This window comes from Heteronotia binoei, chromosome 15, assembly GCF_032191835.1.
Source record: "Heteronotia binoei isolate CCM8104 ecotype False Entrance Well chromosome 15, APGP_CSIRO_Hbin_v1, whole genome shotgun sequence".
Classification (NCBI taxonomy): domain Eukaryota; kingdom Metazoa; phylum Chordata; class Lepidosauria; order Squamata; family Gekkonidae; genus Heteronotia; species Heteronotia binoei.
In genome coordinates this window covers 63,726,077-63,747,189 of record NC_083237.1, presented here as the reverse complement: position 1 = coordinate 63,747,189, position 21,113 = coordinate 63,726,077, and the positions used below count along the sequence as shown (strand labels likewise).

The following is a 21,113-nucleotide window of genomic DNA, read 5'->3' as shown; positions in this document are numbered from 1 at the left end:
CCACATAGACACCAGATGTAGCTGCAAAACAAGGAAGGAAGGAAGGAAGGAAGGAAGGAAGGAAGGAAGGAAGGAAGGAAGGAAGGAAGGAAGGAAGGAAGGAAGGAAGGAAAATAGATGGGGAAGAGGGAAGAAATAAGAGGTGTAAAGAAAGCAATGTTAACTACTTAACTTTAAATGCTGCCAGCTGGTTTGACATGAAGTGATTTAAAGATAAATGCCTCTTCCAAGATGGCTGACAGGGTGGTGGAGGCTTTGAAAGCCACACAAAATGCGTAAAAGAGCCACATGTGACTCCTGAGCCAAAGTTTGGCCACTCCTGCTATAAGCCCTTAAAAGTGAAGAGAGCAAAAACTTGAACCCATAACCTGTTGGGTGTGTTCTGCCACTAAGTTCTGCCCAGACATCAGACAGTTACCTTCACTGCCACATTCTGTCTTGACGTATGTATGAGAGGAAGAGCTTTATTTGCAGGCAAGGGGGAATATTTGGAAGATTTTCTTAATTTTTTCTGTCCATCTTAATATTTAAAGTTAAATGCCAATAACTAAATTCTCCATCCATCCATCCATCCATCCATCGGTCGGTCCGTCTGTCCATCTATCTATCATCTTCTAGCCATCGCTAAACATTCTGCACCATTGGTTGAGAGTGTTAGAATCTGGACTCTTAGTGGTTATTTTTGGTGCATTAATTCTGAATCCTGCAGTTATTTATTTTATCCACTGCGAATTCCCCTCCTTCTGATCCTTTTCTCCATGTATGCAACACGTACCCTCCTGAAGCATGCTTTTTAGCTGGAGGACAATGGAAACTGCCTGTTAATTGGAACCAACTGTGTTGGTGTTGAAAGGAAATGAAGAACATTCTTGCCTTTTATCAGGTGGGCCTTCACTGCCTGGCAACCCCAGACGAGTTTAAGCACCAAATCTTTACATTCTTGTCATAGCTGGAGTCCAGTGGGAGTTGACTCATCCATTCATTGGAACAGCGAAGTTCCATGTGCTTGTGTCCTTGAAGTACTAATTCGGAGCTGTAGTATCTGGGACACCCATTCTATTCCGCTTGAAAATAAGAGGCAACTCTTGCTGGTATTCAGGCCAACTTTGAATATAGAGCTTCTATTAAGCCATCATGGCTAATGATAGAATTGTACACCATGATTTTATTTAATCCTTCATTAAAACTGCCCAAATAGAAGAAGAAGAAGAAGAAGAAGAGAAGAAGAAGAAGAAGAAGAAGAAGAAGAAGAAGAAGAAGAAGAAGAAGAAGAAGAAGAAGAAGAAGAAGATATTGGATTTATATCCCGCCCTCCACTCCGAAGAGTCTCAGAGCGGCTCACAATCTCCTTTCCCTTCCTCCCCCACAACAGACACCCTGTGAGGTGGGTGGGGCTGGAGAGGGCTCTCACAGCAGCTGCCCTTTCAAGGACAACCTCTGCCAGAGCTATGGCTGACCCAAGGCCATTCCAGCAGGTGCAAGTGGAGGAGTGGGGAATCAAACCCGGTTCTCCCAGATAAGAGTCCGCACACTTAACCACTACACCAAACTGGCTCTCAAAGAAGACAGGTGTCTTTTTGCCAGAGGTTGTTTTTTAGAACTTCCATCGAAATTGCTCCATGCATACACATCTCCAATCCCAGTAAATAGAATCTTAATTAAACTTCCCCCTCATATATATATGAACATATGAAGCTGCCTTATACTGAATCAGACCTTTGGTCCATCAAAGACAGTATTGTCTTCTCAGACTGGCAGCGGCTCTCCAGGGTCTCAAGCTGAGGGTTTTCACACCTATTTGCCTGGACCCTTTTTTGGAGATGTCAGGGATTGAACCTGGGACCTTCTGCTTCCCAAGCAGATGCTCTGCCACTGAGCCACAGCCCCATTCATGGCTCTCCAGGGTCTCCAGCTGAGGTTTCTCTCACCTACTTGCCTGGACCCTTTTTAGTTGAAGATGCCGGGGATTGAACCTGGGACCTTCTGCTTCCCAAGCAGATGCTCTACCACTGAGCCACCGTCCCTCCCCTCAGATCTCTTTTTGTTGGCCTGAGTTTGTTTTTTACCAAAACAGACTAAAAATCATGGGAGGCCCTACTACACCATTGCAGAGTCCCAAGTCTGCCAACAAATTCTTTCTTGACCAGCTGGGATTGAAACTCAGGTCCTAGTCCCACCTACGGTTGCCAATCCCCAGGTGGGGAACAAGCGAAAGCACTGTGTGCAGTCTTCTGAAGCAAAAATAAACACTGAAAGACGTACAGCTTGATAAATGTTTCCTTAGAACAACGTCTCCATTTATTCAATTCATATGAGTTGGGTCAGCAAATAAGTGTGGAATTTCCCATCACTATAGCCTCCACACATAAGGGGTAACTGTAAGTGAAAAACACGGAACACCACACAGCACCCACGAAAACACAGAGCTGACAGGCAAAACCGGTCTATTTCCCTGTTTCGTTGTAAGCTTTATCTAAGCCAGAAGTGTCAAACTCTTTTGTTATGAGGGCCAGATCTGACATAAATGAGACCCTGTTGGGCTGGGCCGTGTGTGTACCTAGATTAAGTACCAGAGATATAAACTTTATAAAGGATACAGACAAACACAAATAAATATTTTTAAAAACCTTAAAACATTAGCACTCATTGGTCTTAAAGGTGCTTTCTTTGCATCTCTCCCATGGAATCCAGGGAACTGGGCAAAGGGACCTCTGGCTCATTCCTTCCTTCCACAGGGGACAAGGAGGGGGAAGAGCCTCAGCCAATAGAAGAGAGGGTTCAGTAGCTGTGCTGTGCAATTGGTGGAGCCTGGCAAAGCAAGCTCTGCCTCCCCCCCCTTCCTCTCCAAGGGAGAAGCCTCAGCCAATGGAAAAAATAGAGGCTTTGCTCTGTAGTCCCTGTGCGATTGAGCAGGCCTAGCAAAGCAAGCTGTGATGCAAAAAGAAGCCAGAGAGGGAGAAGAAAAGCAGATGACAGCCAGTTGCTCAGGAGCCTGATAGGAGCCCTCCAGGGGCCTGATTTGGCCCCCGGGCAGTACGTTTGACACCCGTGATCTAATCCAGTTTAATCATCTATTACTGTTTATCTTCCACTCTCATACATTTCACTCTGCACTTTCAATAATCAGTTCTTTTTCTAATAATAAAAAAACCCAGGGAAATAGACTGGTTTTGCCTGTCCGCTGTGTTTTTGTGGGTGCTGTGTGGTGTTCTAGGTTTTTCACCCAGTTACCCCTTATGTATGGATGCTATAGTCAATGGAAACTTCACACTTATTTGCTGATACAAGTTGTATGAATTGAATAAATGGAGACATTTTTCTAAAGAAAAGTTTATTGAGCTGTACATCTTTCAGTGTTTATTTTTGCTTCAGAAGTCTGCTGCCCACGGTGCTTTTGGTTCTTCCCCAGTTCCACATCCGGTGCGACTCCTTTTTGGTTGCTTATAATCCCCAGGTGGGGAGCAGGGGATCCTTTCTTGAATTGGACTTGGCAACCCTACTAACACAGCTACACATCTGCAGAGCCCAGATTCTGCCAGCGAGTTCTTGACCGGCTGGGATTCGAACTAGCGTTCCCAATCCCCAGGTGGGGGCAGGGGATCCCCCGGTTTGGAGGCCCTCCCCCCGCTTCAGGGTCATCAGAAAGCGGGGGGAGGGGAGGGATATGTCTGCTGGGAACTCTATTATTCCCTATAGAGACTTATTCCCATAGGAAATAATGAATTGATCCGCAGGTATCTGGGACTCTGGGAGGGCTATTTTTTTGAGGTAGCGGCACCAAATTTTCAATATAGCATCCAGTGCCTCTCCCCAAAATACCCTCCAAGTTTCAAAAGGATTGGCCCAGGGGGCCCAATTCTATGAGCCCCAAAAGAAGGTACCCCTATCCATTATTTTCTATGGAAGGAAGGTCTCTCTCGGCTTGGCTTCGCGAACGAAGATTTAAGAAGGGTGCAGTAGTTTACGTCTGCTGCAGGCTCGCTGGTGGCTGACAAGACCAATGCAGGACAGGCAGGTCCGGCCACAGTGGCTGCAGGGAAAAGTCTGGTTTGGGGTTGGTGCTGTAGCAGTGCGATTATAATGTACCAGTCGGGAGATGTCGGTAGGGCAACATGCTTTAATGCGGCAGGTACATTACACACACGAACAGGTAACACGCGGGCCGGGTCCCGCTTATATACATTGCCCGGATCAACCTCCCAGCCTAGCCTGCCCAATCCCGGCTAGTTGAGCTTCCCGCCTTAGCTGGTGATTGGCGGGGTATTCGCGCCCTGTGCGGAGTCGACTGGGGACAGCCCCTGTCGCTTCCGCACCTGGCCGCGCGTGGCAGAGTTTCCGCTATTGTGTTATTGCGTCCTTGCAATACACTACAGCGATCCTTCCTCCATCTCCTTTTGTCCTCAAGACCAGCTCTGCGTGCGTTCTCAAAGGAAGAGACAGCCTGGTGGATGGTGTGCCTCCATGCTTTGCGATCTGAGGCTAGGTCAGACCACTGGTGATGGTTGATGCGACAGGTGCCAAGGGATTTCTTCAAGGAGTCCTTGTACCTCTTCTTTGGAAGGAAGGTATTTGGAGTTCAATTATGCTTGTCACACCCTTGTTCCTGGCTCCACCCCCAATGTCTCCTGGCTCCACCCCCCAAAGTCCCCAGATATTTCTTGAATTGGACTTGGCAACCCTAATTCGAACCCAAGTCCAAGACCCACCCTTCGCCTTGTTGCTTCAGGCTGCCTGGTTTGTGCCTCGCCCATTTCCCTGCCCTCTGCTTTGCTTTCTACAAACCGCAACAGGTCAACAGCTCCAGCCCAGCCAAGCAAGCGGGCGTCGCGCCTTTGCTTTTCTTTCCTGCCTCCCTCCTGGAAAAAGGAGAAGCCCGGGCCGGCTTCAGGGAAACCACGGGGACCCCGAGAGCCAATCACAGAGCGAGAGGGCGCGGGGGAAGAGACGGCATTGGCCGCTTCCGAAGGGGGCGGGATCGGCCGCGAGGGAACTCGGATTTGCATCTGATGAGGTCACCCCAGGAGAAAGGCGGGGGTGGGGAGGGGCCGGGCCCGCCCACTCGCCTCTCGCGGTCGAGGGGGCGTGGCCTCTCCGGAAAGCGGGACGACTGATTGGACGGCGGGCAAGGCGGGGGTGGAGCCAAGGGCCGGTCTAGTCCCCTGGACGACGCCTCGCCTCAGTTGCGGAGGGGCCGCCGAGGAGGCCGGAAGTAGCTGTCCTTGACCCCTTTCCTCCCCCCACAGGTGGGTCTCTGTCTCTCTCCCCCACCCCGCCTTGTTCTCAAGGGTCTCTGGAGGGCAGCTTCGCCTCCTTTTTGTTCCTCCGCAGCGGTTCCTCTGGGGTTGCCAATCCCCAGGTGGGGGCGGGGGATCCCCCGTTTTGGACCCCCCCCCCGCTTCAGGGTCATCAGAAATTGGGGGGAGGAGAGAAGTGTCTGCTGGGCGCTCCGTTATTCCCTGTAGAGACCCATTCCCATAGGGTATAATGGAGAATTGATCCGTGAGTGCCTGGGGCTTTAGGGGGGGGCTGTTTTTTGAGGCAGAGGCGCCAAAGTTGCAGCATAGCATCTAACACCTCTCCTCAAAAGTCCCTCCAAGTTTCAAAAGGATTGCACCAGGAGGTCCGATTCTATGAGTCCCCAAAGAAGGTGCTCCGATCCTTCATTGGAGGGAAGGGATTTGAAAGGTGTGCGGTCCCTTTAAATGGGATGGCCGGAACTCCCTTTGAAGTGCAATGATGCTTGTCAAAGCCTTCCTCCTGGCTCCACCCCCAAAGCCTCCTGTCCACCTCCAGTCTCCTGGCTCCACCCCCAAAGCCCCCTGTCCACCTCCAGTCTCCTGGCTCCACCCTCAAAGCCTCCTGTCCACCTCCAGTCTCCTGGCTCCACCCCCAAAGCCTCCTGTCCACCTCCAGTCTCCTGGCTCCACCCCCAAAGCCTCCTGTCCACTTCCAGTCTCCTGGCTCCACCCCCAAAGCCTCCTGTCCACCTCCAGTCTCCTGGCTCCACCCTCAAAGCCTCCTGTCCACCTCCAGTCTCCTGGCTCCACCCCCAAAGCCTCCTGTCCACCTCCAGTCTCCTGGCTCCACCCCCAAAGCCTCCTGTCCACTTCCAGTCTCCTGGCTCCACCCCCAAAGCCTCCTGTCCACCTCCAGTCTCCTGGCTCCACCCTCAAAGCCTCCTGTCCACCTCCAGTCTCCTGGCTCCACCCCCAAAGCCTCCTGTCCACCTCCAGTCTCCTGGCTCCACCCCCAAAGCCTCCTGTCCACTTCCAGTCTCCTGGCTCCACCCTCAAAGCCTCCTGTCCACCTCCAGTCTCCTGGCTCCACCCCCAAAGCCTCCTGTCCACCTCCAGTCTCCTGGCTCCACCCTCAAAGCCTCCTGTCCACCTCCAGTCTCCTGGCTCCACCCTCAAAGCCTCCTGTCCACTTCCAGTCTCCTGGCTCCACCCCCAAAGCCTCCTGTCCACCTCCAGTCTCCTGGCTCCACCCCCAAAGCCTCCTGTCCACTTCCAGTCTCCTGGCTCCACCCTCAAAGCCTCCTGTCCACCTCCAGTCTCCTGGCTCCACCCCCAAAGCCTCCTGTCCACCTCCAGTCTCCTGGCTCCACCCCCAAAGCCTCCTGTCCACCTCCAGTCTCCTGGCTCCACCCCCAAAGCCCCCTTTTCACCTCCAGTCTCCTGGCTCCACCCCTAAAGCCTCCTGTCCACTTCCAGTCTCCTGGCTCCACCCCCAAAGCCTCCTGTCCACCTCCAGTCTCCTGGCTCCACCCCCAAAGCCTCCTGTCCACCTCCAGTCTCCTGGCTCCACCCCCAAAGCCCCCTTTTCACCTCCAGTCTCCTGGCTCCACCCCCAAAGCCTCCTGTCCACCTCCAGTCTCCTGGCTCCACCCCCAAAGCCTCCTGTCCACCTCCAGTCTCCTGGCTCCACCCCCAAAGCCCCCTTTTCACCTCCAGTCTCCTGGCTCCACCCCCAAAGCCCCCTTTTCACCTCCAGTCTCCTGGCTCCACCCTCAAAGCCTCCTGTCCACCTCCAGTCTCCTGGCTCCACCCCCAAAGCCTCCTGTCCACCTCCAGTCTCCTGGCTCCACCCCCAAAGCCTCCTGTCCACCTCCAGTCTCCTGGCTCCACCCCCAAAGCCCCCTTTTCACCTCCAGTCTCCTGGCTCCACCCCCAAAGCCTCCTGTCCACTTCCAGTCTCCTGGCTCCACCCTCAAAGCCCTCATATTTCTTGAATTGGACTTGGCAACCCTATTTTTGACCCCCCTCTTCCACCTTCCCTTCACAGTAGGGGTGGGCACGTGGCTCTTTCACACACACTGTGTGGCTCTCAAAGCTCCCACTGCCCCATAGGCCAGCTTGGCAGAAGGCATTTCTCTCCTTAAATCATTTTCCAACCCAGGCCAGCCAGCAGCTTGGGGAATGCATTTAAAGTTGCTTTCTTTTTGTCTCTCCCTCCCTCCAGCATCTGATGTTCATGTCTTGTGGCTCTCAAACATCTGACATTTATTCTATGTGACTCTTATGTTAAACAAGTGTGGCCACCCCTGCTCCTTATCCCGCCGTTTCTGCACGCAGATCTCGCCTCTTCATATATTTATTTATTTATTTAATCAGATTTGTGTCCCACATTTAAAGTTGCTTTCTTTCTGTCTCTCCATCCCTCCTACTGTCTCCCTCCCTCCCTTCCTCTCAGCGGACAATATAATAAAACAATATAACCATTTACAAAACTATCATCCAAGGTTCGTTTTCCATCGCCGCTATTATTGCTTTGGCGCTCACATATCGCTGATGTTATTACTTCCGTTGTGTTGGCGCTCAGATGTTATTGTCGTAGTGCGGGTCGGGCTCTCAGAGCTATGATGTAACGGTTGCCTGCCTCAGGCGTTAAATGCAAGGAGAGATCTTGACACTGTGGTAATATCTATGTTAGATTACTGCAGTGTGCTCTACATGGGGCTGCCCTTGAAGACTGCCTGGAAGCTACAGTTGGTACAGAATGCTGTGGCAAGAATGTTGACTTGTTATGGGTTGTAGAGACCACATTAATCCAGTCTTGTTCCGCTTCCAGTGGGCCCTAGTAATTTTCCAGGCCTAGTTCAAGGTAGTGCTATTACTCTTCAAAGCCCAATGCAGCTTGGGGCCAGCCTACTGCAAGGAGACTTGCGTGGCATGCCGGCAGCTGCACAGTTGTGTAGCATATCAATGGAGAAAGCAAGAGTCTGTCATCTTTCATTTCCCAAAATCTTGCCCGCAGGTGATTCTTACCTGCTATAGGTTAGCGGCTGTTCCAAAGCCAGGTTTGGTTCCTTAAGTAATACTTAAATAGTGGCAAAGAAGTACTTACTAGGAGTAGTCTGACAAGTTGAAGTATTTCATCCTATAATTAGGATGCTTTTGATTAAGTAAAACAAATGGGTTTTTCCCCCCTCTGGGGTTTGATTGCGGAGGGATGGTGGCTCAGTGGTAGAGCATCTGCTCGGTAAGCGGAAGGTCCCAGGTTCAATCCCTGGCATCTCCAAAAAAGGGTCCAGGCAAGTAGGTGAGAGAAACCTCAGCTGGAGACCCTGGAGAGCCATGAATGGGGCTGTGGCTCAGTGGTAGAGCATCTGCTTGGGAAGCAGGAGGTCCCTCCCCGGTTCAATCCCCGGCAGCTCCAGCTAAAAAGGGTCCAGGCAAATAGGCGTGAAAAACCTCAGCTTGAGACCCTGGAGAGCCGCTGCCAGTCTGAGAAGACAATACTGACGTTGATGGACCCAGGAGGGTCTGATTCAATATAAGGCAGCTTTATATGTTCATATGATTTGGAGTCTTACTGAAATCAGTGGCTTAATTGTCTAGTCTCATAGATAGGGCATTTTATATCTTAGGTTATACCTGGCCGACTCCCTCTCCCACCTCTTCCTCGGATTGATAACAGATCTGCCCCTCCTTTACAATTTGGCTGTGCTTCTCTCACCTTTTTGTATCAGTTAAGTTGTCGGTTGTTTTTGGTTAATTTTAAGGGAACGCAATTAATGTATCTTGGCCGAGGAAACTTCCCTTCTGTTTTTATGTAGCTTCCTGCCCATGACGTTTTCCATACTGTCATTAAACGAAGACCATGTCTGGAGAGCAGATAGCTTTCTCATAGCTGTTATTGGATCGTTAAATCACTGTTGTTGCAGAGGTGCCCCAGAATGCACAAGTCCCTGCTCTTTGCATCCCTGCATGAGTTTGTGGGCAGCTGCAGTTGGGTGGTACACTCAGAGCAGCGGCTTGGACATAAAAATCCCTTGGCTATCAGAAGTTTGGGCAATACTGGCCTGAAGCACCCGCAGTCTTTATTTGGATCCTTGAGATTCTGACCACTTTTGCACTAGACCATTAATCCTGAACATATGAAGCTGCCTTCTACTGAATCAGACCCTCGGTCCATCAAAGTCAGTATTGTCTTCTCAGACTGGCAGCGGCTCTCCAGGGTCTCAAGCTGAGGTTTTTCACACCTATTTGCCTGGACCCTTTTTTGGAGATGCCAGGGATTGAAACTGGGACCTTCTGCTTCCCAAGCAGATGCTCTACCACTGAGCCACCGTCCCTCCCCCAAAAGGTTGGGGACCACTGGCCTAATGAACATATGAAGCTGCCTTCTACTGAATCAGACCCTTGGTCCATCAAAGTCAGTATTGTCTTCTCGGACTGGCAGTGGCTCTCCACGGTCTCCAGCTGAGGTTTTTCACACTGAGGTTTTGCCTGGACCCTTTTTTGGAGATGCTGGGGATTGAACCTGGGACCTTCTGCTTACCAAGCAGATGTTCTACCACTGAGCCACCGTCCCTCCCTGGTTTATCTCTGTCCCCAAACTGACATTCTAAACCAAAATCATAGAGTTGGTTTCTCTGCTTCTAGTGCGGAATGCCAGTTTGGGGACAGGGCTAAACCAGGATTAAAGGTCTAGTGCAAAACTGGTTCCAGATTATTGCCAAAGCAAAGGTGAGATATGAATTGCTCTGAGCTCCCTGACACAAAACTTTGTTTTTTTTGCTTTGTTTCTTTGTAAATGGGGCCTCGCTGCATTCAGGTTTCAGATGCCTCCTCGCTTTTGAATAAACCACCACCGCAGTTGTTTGCCAGATGCTTCCTGTCTGCTTTTGCCTGAGATGGGTTAAGTTAAAAATTTAGCGGAAGCCGGGATGCACACCGTGGATGGATGGGGTGTGTGTGTGTGGGGTGGGGTGGGGGACCCTCTATTCTTGCCTGTGGACAGATAAGTGGGGATTGTGGCCTCGCTGGGAATGGTTTATTTATTATTTATTACCTTAGATTTTTATCCCACCCTCTCCGCAAGCAGACTCAGGGCAGCTAATAATTAGTTCAAACATCCACAATCGTAATTGCTAACGATAAGTACAATTAAAATATTTAAAAACATTTCATGGTGCTGTTCAGCAACCACGTAGTTGGGATCATCCTTTACTAACAGTGATCCCGTAACGATCGTAGTTCCTCAACAGTGTAGGGTGGCAATCCTCTTCCCAGTTTCGATGTTGAAGGCCTGTTGAAATATGGTAACTCAGTTTTGCAGGCCCTGCGGAATTGAGAGAGATCCCGCAGGGCCCTTATGGCCTCCAGAAGGGCCTTCCACATTTCTGGTGCTGCCACTGGGAAGGCCCTGGCCCAGCCTGGCCTCCCTTGGTTTGTGGATGGACAGTAGATGTTGTGTCCCTGAACGCAGTGCTCTCTGGGGAACATGCGGAGGCAGACTGCTAGCCAACTTCACAGGGGAACCTTCTGCCAATTGCTAAACATGCGTGACTAGAGTGGGCAATGATGTTGGCTCAGCCTACTAATATAATAATATAATAACTTTTTATTTGTTTCCCGCCCTCCCCGCCAAGGCAGGCTCAGGGCGGCTCACAACATATAAATATAATATACAGTAAAACCATACATAATAAATACAGTTACAATTACAATTATAAAATCAACATTAAAACATTAGCAACTTACATTAAAATTAACATTGTGGCGCTATAACTTAGGTTTTTAGTAAATTCAGTGACCAAGATATGTCCAGCGAGACTTTCTTGATTCGGCATTAGGTGAAGGCTATTTTGAAGAGGTAGGTCTTACAGGCCCTGCGGAATTGGTCTAAACATCGCAGGGCCTGTACCTCCTCCGGGAGTTGATTCCACAGCAGTGGGGCTGCAATGGAGAAGGCCCGATCCCGGGTGGTCTTCAGTCTGGCCTCTCTTGGCCCAGGGATATTCAGCTGGTTCTTTCCAGCTGACCTCAGTGCTCTCTGGGGTTCATATGGGGAGAGACGGTCCCTCAAGTAGGCAGGTCCTCGGCCATATAGGGCTTTAAAGGTAATAACCAGCACTTTGTAACGGACTCGGTACACCACTGGCAGCCAAAAGCAGCCAGAGAAATTAATCTGTCCGGGATGTATTCCTTCAGTCTGTGGGCACGTCGAATGGCTTTGCATGTACAATACGAGTGTACTTCCTTGGTTTCTCTGAACAAGGCTTTTATGGCAAATGGCAGCGTGTAGGAACGAACAGGCACTCTATCCCTTTCGTTCCACTGAGCTGCAGGAGTTTTGTCCGCACACGAGGCTTAAATCTGGAAGGAGCGTTGAGAGCGCGCGTGCAGCCACTGACCAGTGTTGCAGAAATCTCTTTCTAGATATGGAGATGAGACACAAATAGTTGTTCTTGCTGTGCTCCGGGGCCTGACTTGTGTGAGTTTGGAGTCTGGCAGGAATTAAAAGTTCATTTCGCAGCCTGCATGGTTCAGCAGCCGCTCTCTGCCCCCCTACCACCCCACCCCTCCACCCAACAGCGGCGATGTTACAGGCTTTTTGGTTTTGGAATGAGTCACGAGTCACTGGCGCTCCCTCCTCTTCTAATGTTAAATGTTTGCAAAGTAACAGCTGAAGCCGGAGGGCCTCAAAGTGCGGGGGCGAAGGACAGAAAGAACCCTGTCTAGAATAGTTCCCCAATCGATGCCCTGCGCAGCCATTTCTTCAGAAAGAGAAAACTGGAAGGCGGTGAAGTCTTGTAAGTATGCTGATACGTCAGGTGGGTCCTGGCAACTCCTACCTAACTTTTTTACGCCACCTCATCCTCTTTCCCCTGAGAATTTACGCTTGAAATACTGATGGTGTAACTCTAACCTTTCTGTCGTAAGATGTCCCGGTACCATTCCCCCCCCCCCCCCCTCAGCAGACCGATCGGAAGAAGTGAGAAGTGACTTAAAGATAAAGGCGGTCCCCCGTGCAAGCACCAGTCATTTCTGACTCTGGGGTGACGTTGCTTTGCCCATTTCTGCAACGGTGAGAGTTAAGTTTGGGTGAGCATCCTAATGCAGGATTTTGCTGTAGCCTCTGTCTGGGCCTATGAATGATTCCTTGAAATACCTCCGTGCCCCCCCCCCCCCCACACACACACGAATGCCAATTTTGTGATGCAATGTACTTGTAATTCAACATTCTTGGTTAGCAGCCTGAGGGCTTGCTTTAAAAGTAAGAGCTTTTGCTTTGGGTTGCTTTTTCCATTTCACATTCAATTTTAGAAAGAAAAAGTGCTTCTGGATTAATTTAATTCAGCTAGTTTAATTATATTTGGTTTCCTTTTCCCTCTGATATGTAGACAGAGTCCCCCCCCCTCTCCACCTGTCAGTTTGTTTGGGTAGGACTGGTCTACTTTTGCATTTTCTGTACAACACTTTTTGATGGGGTTTTTTTTTGGGGGGGGGGGGTTGTGTGTGTGTGTGTGTCTGCACCTAGAAGTCATGGTGACCTCTGGTGACTGACCCCACCTGGGGGCCTGGAGGATATTCAGAGAGGTGGCTGAATAAAACCTCCCTCTGCCCTCCCAATTCTGGTATTCCAGGGAGGTTTCCCATCCCTGAACTTGCCAGAGTCAGCCCTCTGCTTAGCTTCCAAGATTTGACGAGCTGGGTCAGGTCTTGTACAGCACTTTTTAAGGGGGCTGCGTTAAAACTGCTTTCTGGATTCAATCAAAGGACCATCCCAACTCAGTTCTGTGTGTGGCAAGTCAGATGATTCGTGGAAGGGAAGAGAGAGCTGTCTTGGTTTGTCTCCAGCATTTTGGGGCTGATTTGAGCCTTCAGCGAGCCCAGCATTAGCAGTGCAAGGTAGAAGAAGATACCTACCATTCCATCACACGCAGTCTAGATCAGGGCTGTCAAACATATGGCCCAGGGACTGAATAAGGCTATCAGGCTCCCGGACAACTGACTGTCATCTGCTTCCTTCTGCATCACAGCTTGCTTTGTCAGGCTTGTTCAACAGCACAGGAGCTACAGAGCAAAACCTCTGTTTTCTCCATTGGCTGAGGCTCCTCCCTTGGGGAGGAAGGGGAAGAGGGAGAGCTTCCTTTGCCGGGCAGAGCAGAGCTACTGAACCAAGCCTCTCTTCCTTTTATTGGCTGAGGCTCGTCCCCCTCCTGGTCCCCTGGGGAGGGAAGGAAAGAGCCAGAGCTTCCTTTGCCCAGTTCCCTAGGAGAAGTGCAAAGAAAGCAACTTTAAGACCAAGTGTTAATATCTTAAGGATGTTTTTAAGTTAAAAAAAAAATCTTTGTGTTTGTCTGTGTCTTTTCTAAAGTTTTTATCTCTGCTACCTAATCATAAATAGATACACACATGACCCGGCCCAACCTGACATGGCCAACCCGACAAGGTCTCATTTATGTCAGATTCGGCCCTCATAACAAATGAGTTCGACACCCCTGAAAAGAAGATTATTTGGATAACGCTTTGCATTTATATTGCTCTTTAGAGCGGCCAGAGCACAGCAATGAAGTTCCTTAATTATGTTTTCATTAGTGGTATAAAAGTACAGCCCGGAGTTGGGTGAGCCAGTCTTGCTCCGTCTTGTCAGTTCTTGAAGCTGGCGGCGGAGAAAAGTCAGGAGACCAGGAAAAAAGCAACCGCTCCATGCGCTATATGCCTCTTATTCAGATGTTCTTTCTCGCAACATCGATAAAGGATCCTTTCGCCAGAAAAAAATTGTTGGCGCGAGAGCGATGAGAATTATAACTTAAGTGTGAAGAGTAAATCGAAATTAGGGGAGGGACGGTGGCTCAGGGGTAGAGCATCTGCTTGGGAAGCAGAAGGTCCCAGGTTCAATCCCCGGCATCTCCAAAAAAGGGTCCAGGCAAATAGGTGTGAAAAACCTCCGCTTGAGACCCTGGAGAGCAGGGGAGGGACGGTGGCTCAGTGGTAGAGCATCTGCTTGGGAAGCAGAAGGTCCCAGGTTCAATCCCCGGCATCTCCAAAAAAGGGTCCAGACGAATAGGTGTGAAAAACCTCCACTTGAGACCCTGGAGAGCCGCTGCCAGTCTGAGGAGACAATACTGACTTTGATGGACCGAGGGTCTGATTCAGTAGAAGGCAGCTTCGTATGTTCAAAATAGTGGCACAAAACAGTAGCTTGGATAAAGCAGTAATGCGAAACAGGAATACAGACCAGTTATGCCCGTAAGCTGATGGTGGTGCTTTAAACCGGTGTTGACGTATCCTCTGTATACTTTGTGCAAATCCAGATTTATCAATTTTTTTTTTTTTGCCATTAGTAAAGAAATCGGACGTACAAACGTTTCCGGTGCAAGTATCCTTTATTGGCATTGCAAGAAAGAACATTGGAATAAGGCGTACAGTGCAAGAAGCTGTCGCTTTTTTCCAGTTCTCAGAAGCTAATCAGGGTCAGCCCGGGTTAGCGTTTGGATGGAAGGCCTCCAGGGAAATCCAGGAAGTCCTGATGCAGAGGCAGGCAATGGGCAAGCCGCCTCTGATAGTCTTTTGCCTTGAAAACCCCACGGGGTTGCCATTGGTCAGCTGTGACTTGACAGAAGAAGAAAAAAAATACCCCAAGTTTGCCTGTTGGAGAACAGCTTGCCTGAGTAGCTCAAAGTAAAGCTGTCTCACCTGGAGCTTATCTCTTTTTGGTGGCCGTATATCTTGGTGGGAAGGAAATGCGTATGAGGCTCATGCTAAGGAAAACACGGTGACGTACGAGGACAAGGGCGAGCTGGAATTGCTTGACTGAGCATGCTCCCTGTAGTCTGTGAAAGCCGTAACAAATCTGTTCAAGCAGGGGTGTCGAACTTATTTGTTATGAGGGCTGATCTGACATAATTGAGACCTCGTTGGGCCGGGCCATGTCGGGTTGGGCCAAGCCATGCGGGGGCCAGGCCTTGTTTGTTCCTATTTAAGATTAGGTAGCAGAGAATCATAGAATCCTAGAGTTGGGAGAGACCTCCAGGGTCATCTAGTCCAACCGCCTGCACAATGCAGGAAACTCACAAACACCTCCCCCTAAATTCACAGGATCTTCATGGCTGTCAGATGGCCACCTATACTCTGTTTAAAAACCTCCAAGGAAGGAGAGCCCACCACCTCCTGAAGAATCCTAGAATCCTAGAGTTGGAAGGGACCTCCAGGGTCATCTAGTCCAACCCCCTGCACAATGCAGGAAACTCACAAACACCTCCCGATAAATTCACAGGATCTTCATTGCTGTCAGATGGCCACCTATACTCTGTTTAAAAACCTCCAAGGAAGGAGAGCCCACCACCTCCTGAAGAATCCTAGAGTTGGAAGGGACCTCCAGAGCCCAACACCTCCCAAGGAAGCCTGTTCCACTGAGGAACCGCTGTAACAGTCAGGAAGTTCTTCTTAATGTTGAGCCGGAAACTCTTTTGATTTAATTTCGACCCATTGGTTCTTGTCCTACCTTCTAGGGCCACAGAAAACAATTCCATACCATCCTCTATGACAACCCTTCAAGTAAGAGATATAAACTTTATAAAGGACACAGACAAAATTAAAAAAAACTCCTTAAAACATGCTTAAAACGTTAGCACGCATTGGTTTTAAAGATGCTTTCTTTGTATTTCTCCCATGGGATCTAGGGAACTGGGCAAAGGAAGCTCTGGGTCTTTCCTTCGTTCTCCAGGGAACTGGGGGGGGGGGGGGGGGTTGGAGCCTCAGCCAATTGATGGAAGAAAGGCTTGACTCAGTAGCTCTGCTGTGCAATTGAGAGAGCCTGGCAAAACAAGCTATTCCTCCCCAAGGGAGGAGCCTCAACCGATGGAGGAAAATAGAGGTTTTGCTCTGTAGCTCCTGTGCAATTGAGCAAGCCTTGTAAGCTGTGATGCAGAAGAAAGCAAGAGAGAGGGAGAAGGAAGCAGATGACAGCCAGTTGCTTGGGGGCCTGAGAGGAGCCCTCTGATTCAGCACCCAAATGGCATGTCTTTTTAAAGGTCCCCCAAGACTGACTCTGTTTGCAATTCAACACGTGAGGTTGAAACCACCTGGAGTTCCTCGTTCGGACCGAAAGAAGCTTGTCAAGGTGAAGAAAGCGTTTTGTTGTAGGGGGTAGACGTATCCCAGGAAGGGGATATTATTTTCACAAGACCATTGGAAACAGTGGAGGAGGGATGCTTTTCTTCTGGTGACCTTTGAGTCCTCGTTCGACTGAGACGCTTGTCGTGGCTGCCACGAACTTGTCTGTAAGGACAAGGCAGTCGAGAGAGTTGGTTTCACTTCTGAGGTCTGACTTCCCTTCTGGCTGTTTACAGAAGGCATACCTGAAAGCGTCTGAGACGGCCAGGCCCTTGGTTGGAAAGGGCTCCGCGTTAACACCCAGATTAGATCTGTTTGCTTTGCTGATTGCACAGGGGAAGAGGTGAGCTTACCTGCTCAGAGATCATTGTTTGTGCCAGGAAGTAGGACGTGGGTGTTCCTTTACAGGAAAAGAGCTTGCGGCAGGGCTAGGCAAGGAGGCCTTCAGTCAGAGACTGGGGCTTTGCGGAGAAGTTGCAGAACAGTCTTGGGAGCCGGAAGACAAGGTGAGCTGAGGGCTGGGAGCTGTAAATGCGACAGGTTTGGGTGGGATGGACAAAGGCAGGGGTCGTTTCATAGCAAAAGAGGTGCCGGAGTCGTTAGCACAACTCAGAGCCAGTTTGGTGTAGTGGTTAAGTGCGTGGACTCTTATCTGGGAGAACCGGGTTTAATTCCTCACTCCTCCACTTGCACCTGCTGGAATGGCCTTGGGTCAGCCATAGCTCTGGCAAAGGTTGTCCTTGAAAGGGCAGCTGCTGTGAGAGTCCTCTCCAGCCCCACCCACCTCACAGGGGTGTCTGTTGTGGGGGAGGAAGGTAAAGGAGTTTGTGAGCCGCTCTGAGACTCTTTGGAGAGGAGAGCGGGATATAAATCCAATATCTTCTTCTTCTAACTCATTTGCATATGCCACACCCCCCTGATATCACTGGAAGGTGCACTAAATTACATCAGCTCAGCATCTACCTGCAAATGCTTCTTGAATTAGAATTGCCATAAGAAAACCTGACTCCCATCGTATTTTTAAAGTTACTTTTTCCTACGCGGCCGCAGTAGCATGATGATTTCTATCTGTCCGCTTGGTATGTTTTGGTTATTTTCCCGGTTTTTGTGGGGGGGAAATATTAGCAAGTTTGTCAAATCATAGAGTTCAGCAAAATTTTCACGGGGGTTTGAATAATGGAGCCCAGAAGCAAGGCTTTGGGCGGGGGGAGTAAGAAAGAAAGAGCACAATAAAATGTAGAGGTTCTGCAGCTCCACTCCTGTGAGCTCCTGTCCAAAATGAGGCCTGGACAAAAGTATATTTGGGGAAGTGAACACTGCTGAGTAGAGAAACATAAGGCAGGAGGAGAACTAGGAACAGGAAGGCAAATGTAGATGGACCTCACCAGTTCCTATTACATACTATTACAACTGCTTGGTAAGCTGGAGGTCCCAGGTTCAATCCCCGCTTCTCCAACTAAAAAGGGTCCAGGCAAATAGGTGTGAAAAACCTCAGCTGGAGACCCTGGAGATGCTGCCAGTCTGGGTAGACAAGACTGACTTGGATGGACCGAGGAGGGTCTGATTCAGTAGAACATAAGAACATAAGAGAAGCCATGTTGGATCAGGCCAATGGCCCATCCTGTCCAACACCTTGTATCACACAGTGGCCAAAAAAATATACACACTGTGGCTAATAGCCACTGATGGACCTCTGCTCCATATTTTTATCTAACCCTCTCTTGAAGGTGGCTATGCTTGTGGCCACCACCACCTCCTGTGGCAGTGAATTCCACATGTTAATCACCCTTTGGGTGAAGAAGTACTTCCTTTTATCCATTTTAACCCGACTGCTCAGCAATTTCATCGAATGCCCATGAGTTCTTGTATTGTGAGAAAGGGAGAAAAGTACTTCTTTCTCTGCTTTCCATTTGTCTGGAAGGATGTTGAGCGGGGGCACCCATTCTAATGTTTCCTATGTCTCTTTCAGCGCCTTTGTACAGTGAGGAGATGGCAGTGATGGGGATTGCTTGCCAGAACGCTCCGGCCCCGGCCGTTGGACACCCAAAGGAGCCGGCCGTGGCCAAGGGGCCTCAGGAGACGGCAGTCAAGAAGAAGAGCAGCGTTTGCACAGTCGACAGTTTGGAGGAGAAGGTGCTCCCGGGGCCATGGAAGATTCTGAGTGAAGTGATTGCCAAAGGAACAGCCAAGGAAGACAGCGGGGAAGGCAGCTTGGCCTCAGTCTCTATCATCGCCCAGGCAGAATGTAAGCACCGGGTGGCATGGGAGTGGCCGGGATTAAAACCAGCCAGTTTTAATGGTGAAGTGTGCAGACTCTTATCTGGGAGAACCGGGTTTGATTCCCCTCTCCTCCACTTGCAGCTGCTGGAATGGCCTTGGGTTAGCCATAGCTCTAATAGAGAGCCAGTCTGGTGTAGTGGTTAAGTGTGCGGACTCTTATCTGGGAGAACCGGGTTTGATTCCCCCTCCTCCACTTGCAGCTGCTGGAATGGCCTTGGGTTAGCCATAGCTCTAATAGAGAGCCAGTCTGGTGTAGTGGTTAAGTGTGCGGACTCTTATCTGGGAGAACCGGGTTTGATTCCCCACTCTTCCACTTGCAGCTGCTGGAATGGCCTTGGGTCAGCCACAGCTCTGGCAGAGGCTGTCCTTGAAAGGGCAGCTGCTGTGAGAGCCCTCTCCAACCCCACCCACCTCACAGGGTGTCTGTTGCAGGGGAGGAAGGGAAAGGAGATTGTAGGCCACTCTTGAGACTCTGTCCTTGAATGGGCAGCTTCTGGGAGGGCTCTCTCAGCCCCACCCGCCTCACAAGGTGTCTGTTGTTGGGGAGGAAGGGAAAGGAGGTTATAGGCTGCTCTAAGCCTCTGTCCTTGAAAGGGCAGCTGCTGGGAGAGTCCTCTCATGCCCACCCACCTCACAGGGTGTCTGTTGTGGGGGAGAACGGTAAAGGAGATTGTCAGCCGCTCTGAGACTCTTTGGAGTGGAGGGCGGGATATAAATCCAATATCTTCATCTACCTCACAGGGTGTCTGTTGTGGGGGAGGAAGGTAAAGGAGATTGTGAGCCGCTCTGAGACTCTTTGGAGTGGAGGGTGGGATATAAATCCAATATCTTCATCTACCTCACAGGGTGTCTGTTGTGGGGGAGGGAGGTAAAGGAGATTGTGAGCCGCTCTGAGACTCTTCGGAGTGGAGGGCGGGATAGAAATCCAGTATCTTCTTCTTCTTCTTCAAACATTTATTCTTTGCGGCTCTTGCTTTAAGCAAATTTTGGCCACCTCTGGTCCAGCATCTTGTCTCACAGAGGGCCCACCAGGCCTTCCCTTGATGTTGCCTCCCCGTCGTGTTCAGAAGTGTGCTGCCTCTGAATGTGGAGGTTGCCTTCGGTCCCCAGGCCTAGTTGCTACGGATAGCCCTCTCCTCCATCCATGAACCCATCTAACCCCTTTTCAAGCTCTCTGTGCCAGTGGCCATCACGACATCCTTTGGCAGCAAATTCCACATTTGAATCACTCGTTGTGATAAATTCCAGCAACTGAATGCTTTGTTTGCATTGCGTTCTGGTTTTCTCATTTTGGCGCAGAGTTTATTTTAGCGAAAACCTTGGATTCTGTGGCTTACGTTTTCATAGGTATTAGGAGTCCAGTCCTGTGTTGTTGTTGTTGCTGTATAATACTTGCAACAGCGACATTGATCTTTGCGATGTCATGGTGACGATTATTTTCTTTCTCACTCCGTCCCCATATTTGTCTTCTTTTCTTTCCTCCAGGTGAGAACAGCCAAGAGTTCAGCCCCACTTTTTCCGGGAGGCCTTTTATTGCTTGTAAACGATACAGGTAACAGGAGGGTCTGGGGTATCCAGGGGGTTATTGTGCAGGGATGGCCTCAGATTTCAGTTGTGGGTCTTTGTAGCATAAGGAGGTAGGCATAGCACTTCAGAGTTGTTGCAGGTGGGCTTGTGAAGACCTCTTAACAAAAACCTTCACAAAACCCTCTGTGGAACAGGTCTAGGGGAAAGAAAGGTGCGCACATGGTCTTGTTTCCAGTAGTTTATTAAAGCTTTTCTCTCCGCCCCACCTCCCCCCCCCCCAATGCCAGTCAACTCCACATTTTATTGTGGGGCTTGTCCTTTATGAATTGATCCCCACCTATCAGGTAATCACATAGAGAACTGATGGTATCATCACTGGCAACAAAGAATGGGGAAATGCTGCTGCCTCTTTTATAGTTGACTGTTGGAATCAAGATGTAAACATGACAGTGGAGCAGAAAGGAAGGCTCTGTCATTAGCAGGACAAAACCTTTGGAGCCAGCCTGTGATGGACTCGTGTGCTTCATAAAATGGAATTTAGAGTCGTTTTTCAGCCCCAGAACTTCCCCTTTCCTGTGAATTCTCGTCCACCCCCCACCTCCCCACGATGCTGTTCTGGTGTATTCTGCCTCATAGTTTCAGTTCATTTGCTGTCGTTTGGCCTTTTAAGATAAAATTCCCAAGTAGCTTCTTGGAAGAGCCAGTTTGGTGTAGTGGTTAAGTGTGCAGGCTCTTACCTGGGAGAACCGGGTTTGATTCCCCACTCCTCCACTTGCAGCTGCTGGAATGGCCTAGGGTCAGCCATAGCTCTCTTATCTGGGAGAACCGGGTTGGATTCCCCACTCCTCCACTTGCACCTGCTGGAATGGCCTTGGGTTAGCCATAGCTATTGCAGGAGTTGTCCTTGAAAGGGCAGCTGCTGTGAGAGCCCTCTCAGCCCCACCCATCTCACAGGGT

The 21,113-nt window shown here is 49.9% G+C and overlaps 1 protein-coding gene across 1 annotated transcript in view; it reads left to right on the top strand.

Annotated features, from left to right (window-relative positions):
* The first annotated feature begins 5,188 nt into the window (after window positions 1-5,188).
* Window positions 5,189-21,113, top strand: part of LOC132584206 (mitogen-activated protein kinase kinase kinase 14-like) — a 57,162-nt gene continuing 41,237 nt past the window's right edge. The window contains exons 1-3 of the mRNA XM_060256020.1: window positions 5,189-5,243; window positions 18,319-18,594; window positions 20,115-20,181. Of these exons, the coding sequence (XP_060112003.1) occupies window positions 18,339-18,594; window positions 20,115-20,181 (323 nt within the window). The 5' untranslated portion in view covers window positions 5,189-5,243; window positions 18,319-18,338. The remainder of the gene's footprint in view (window positions 5,244-18,318; window positions 18,595-20,114; window positions 20,182-21,113) is intronic.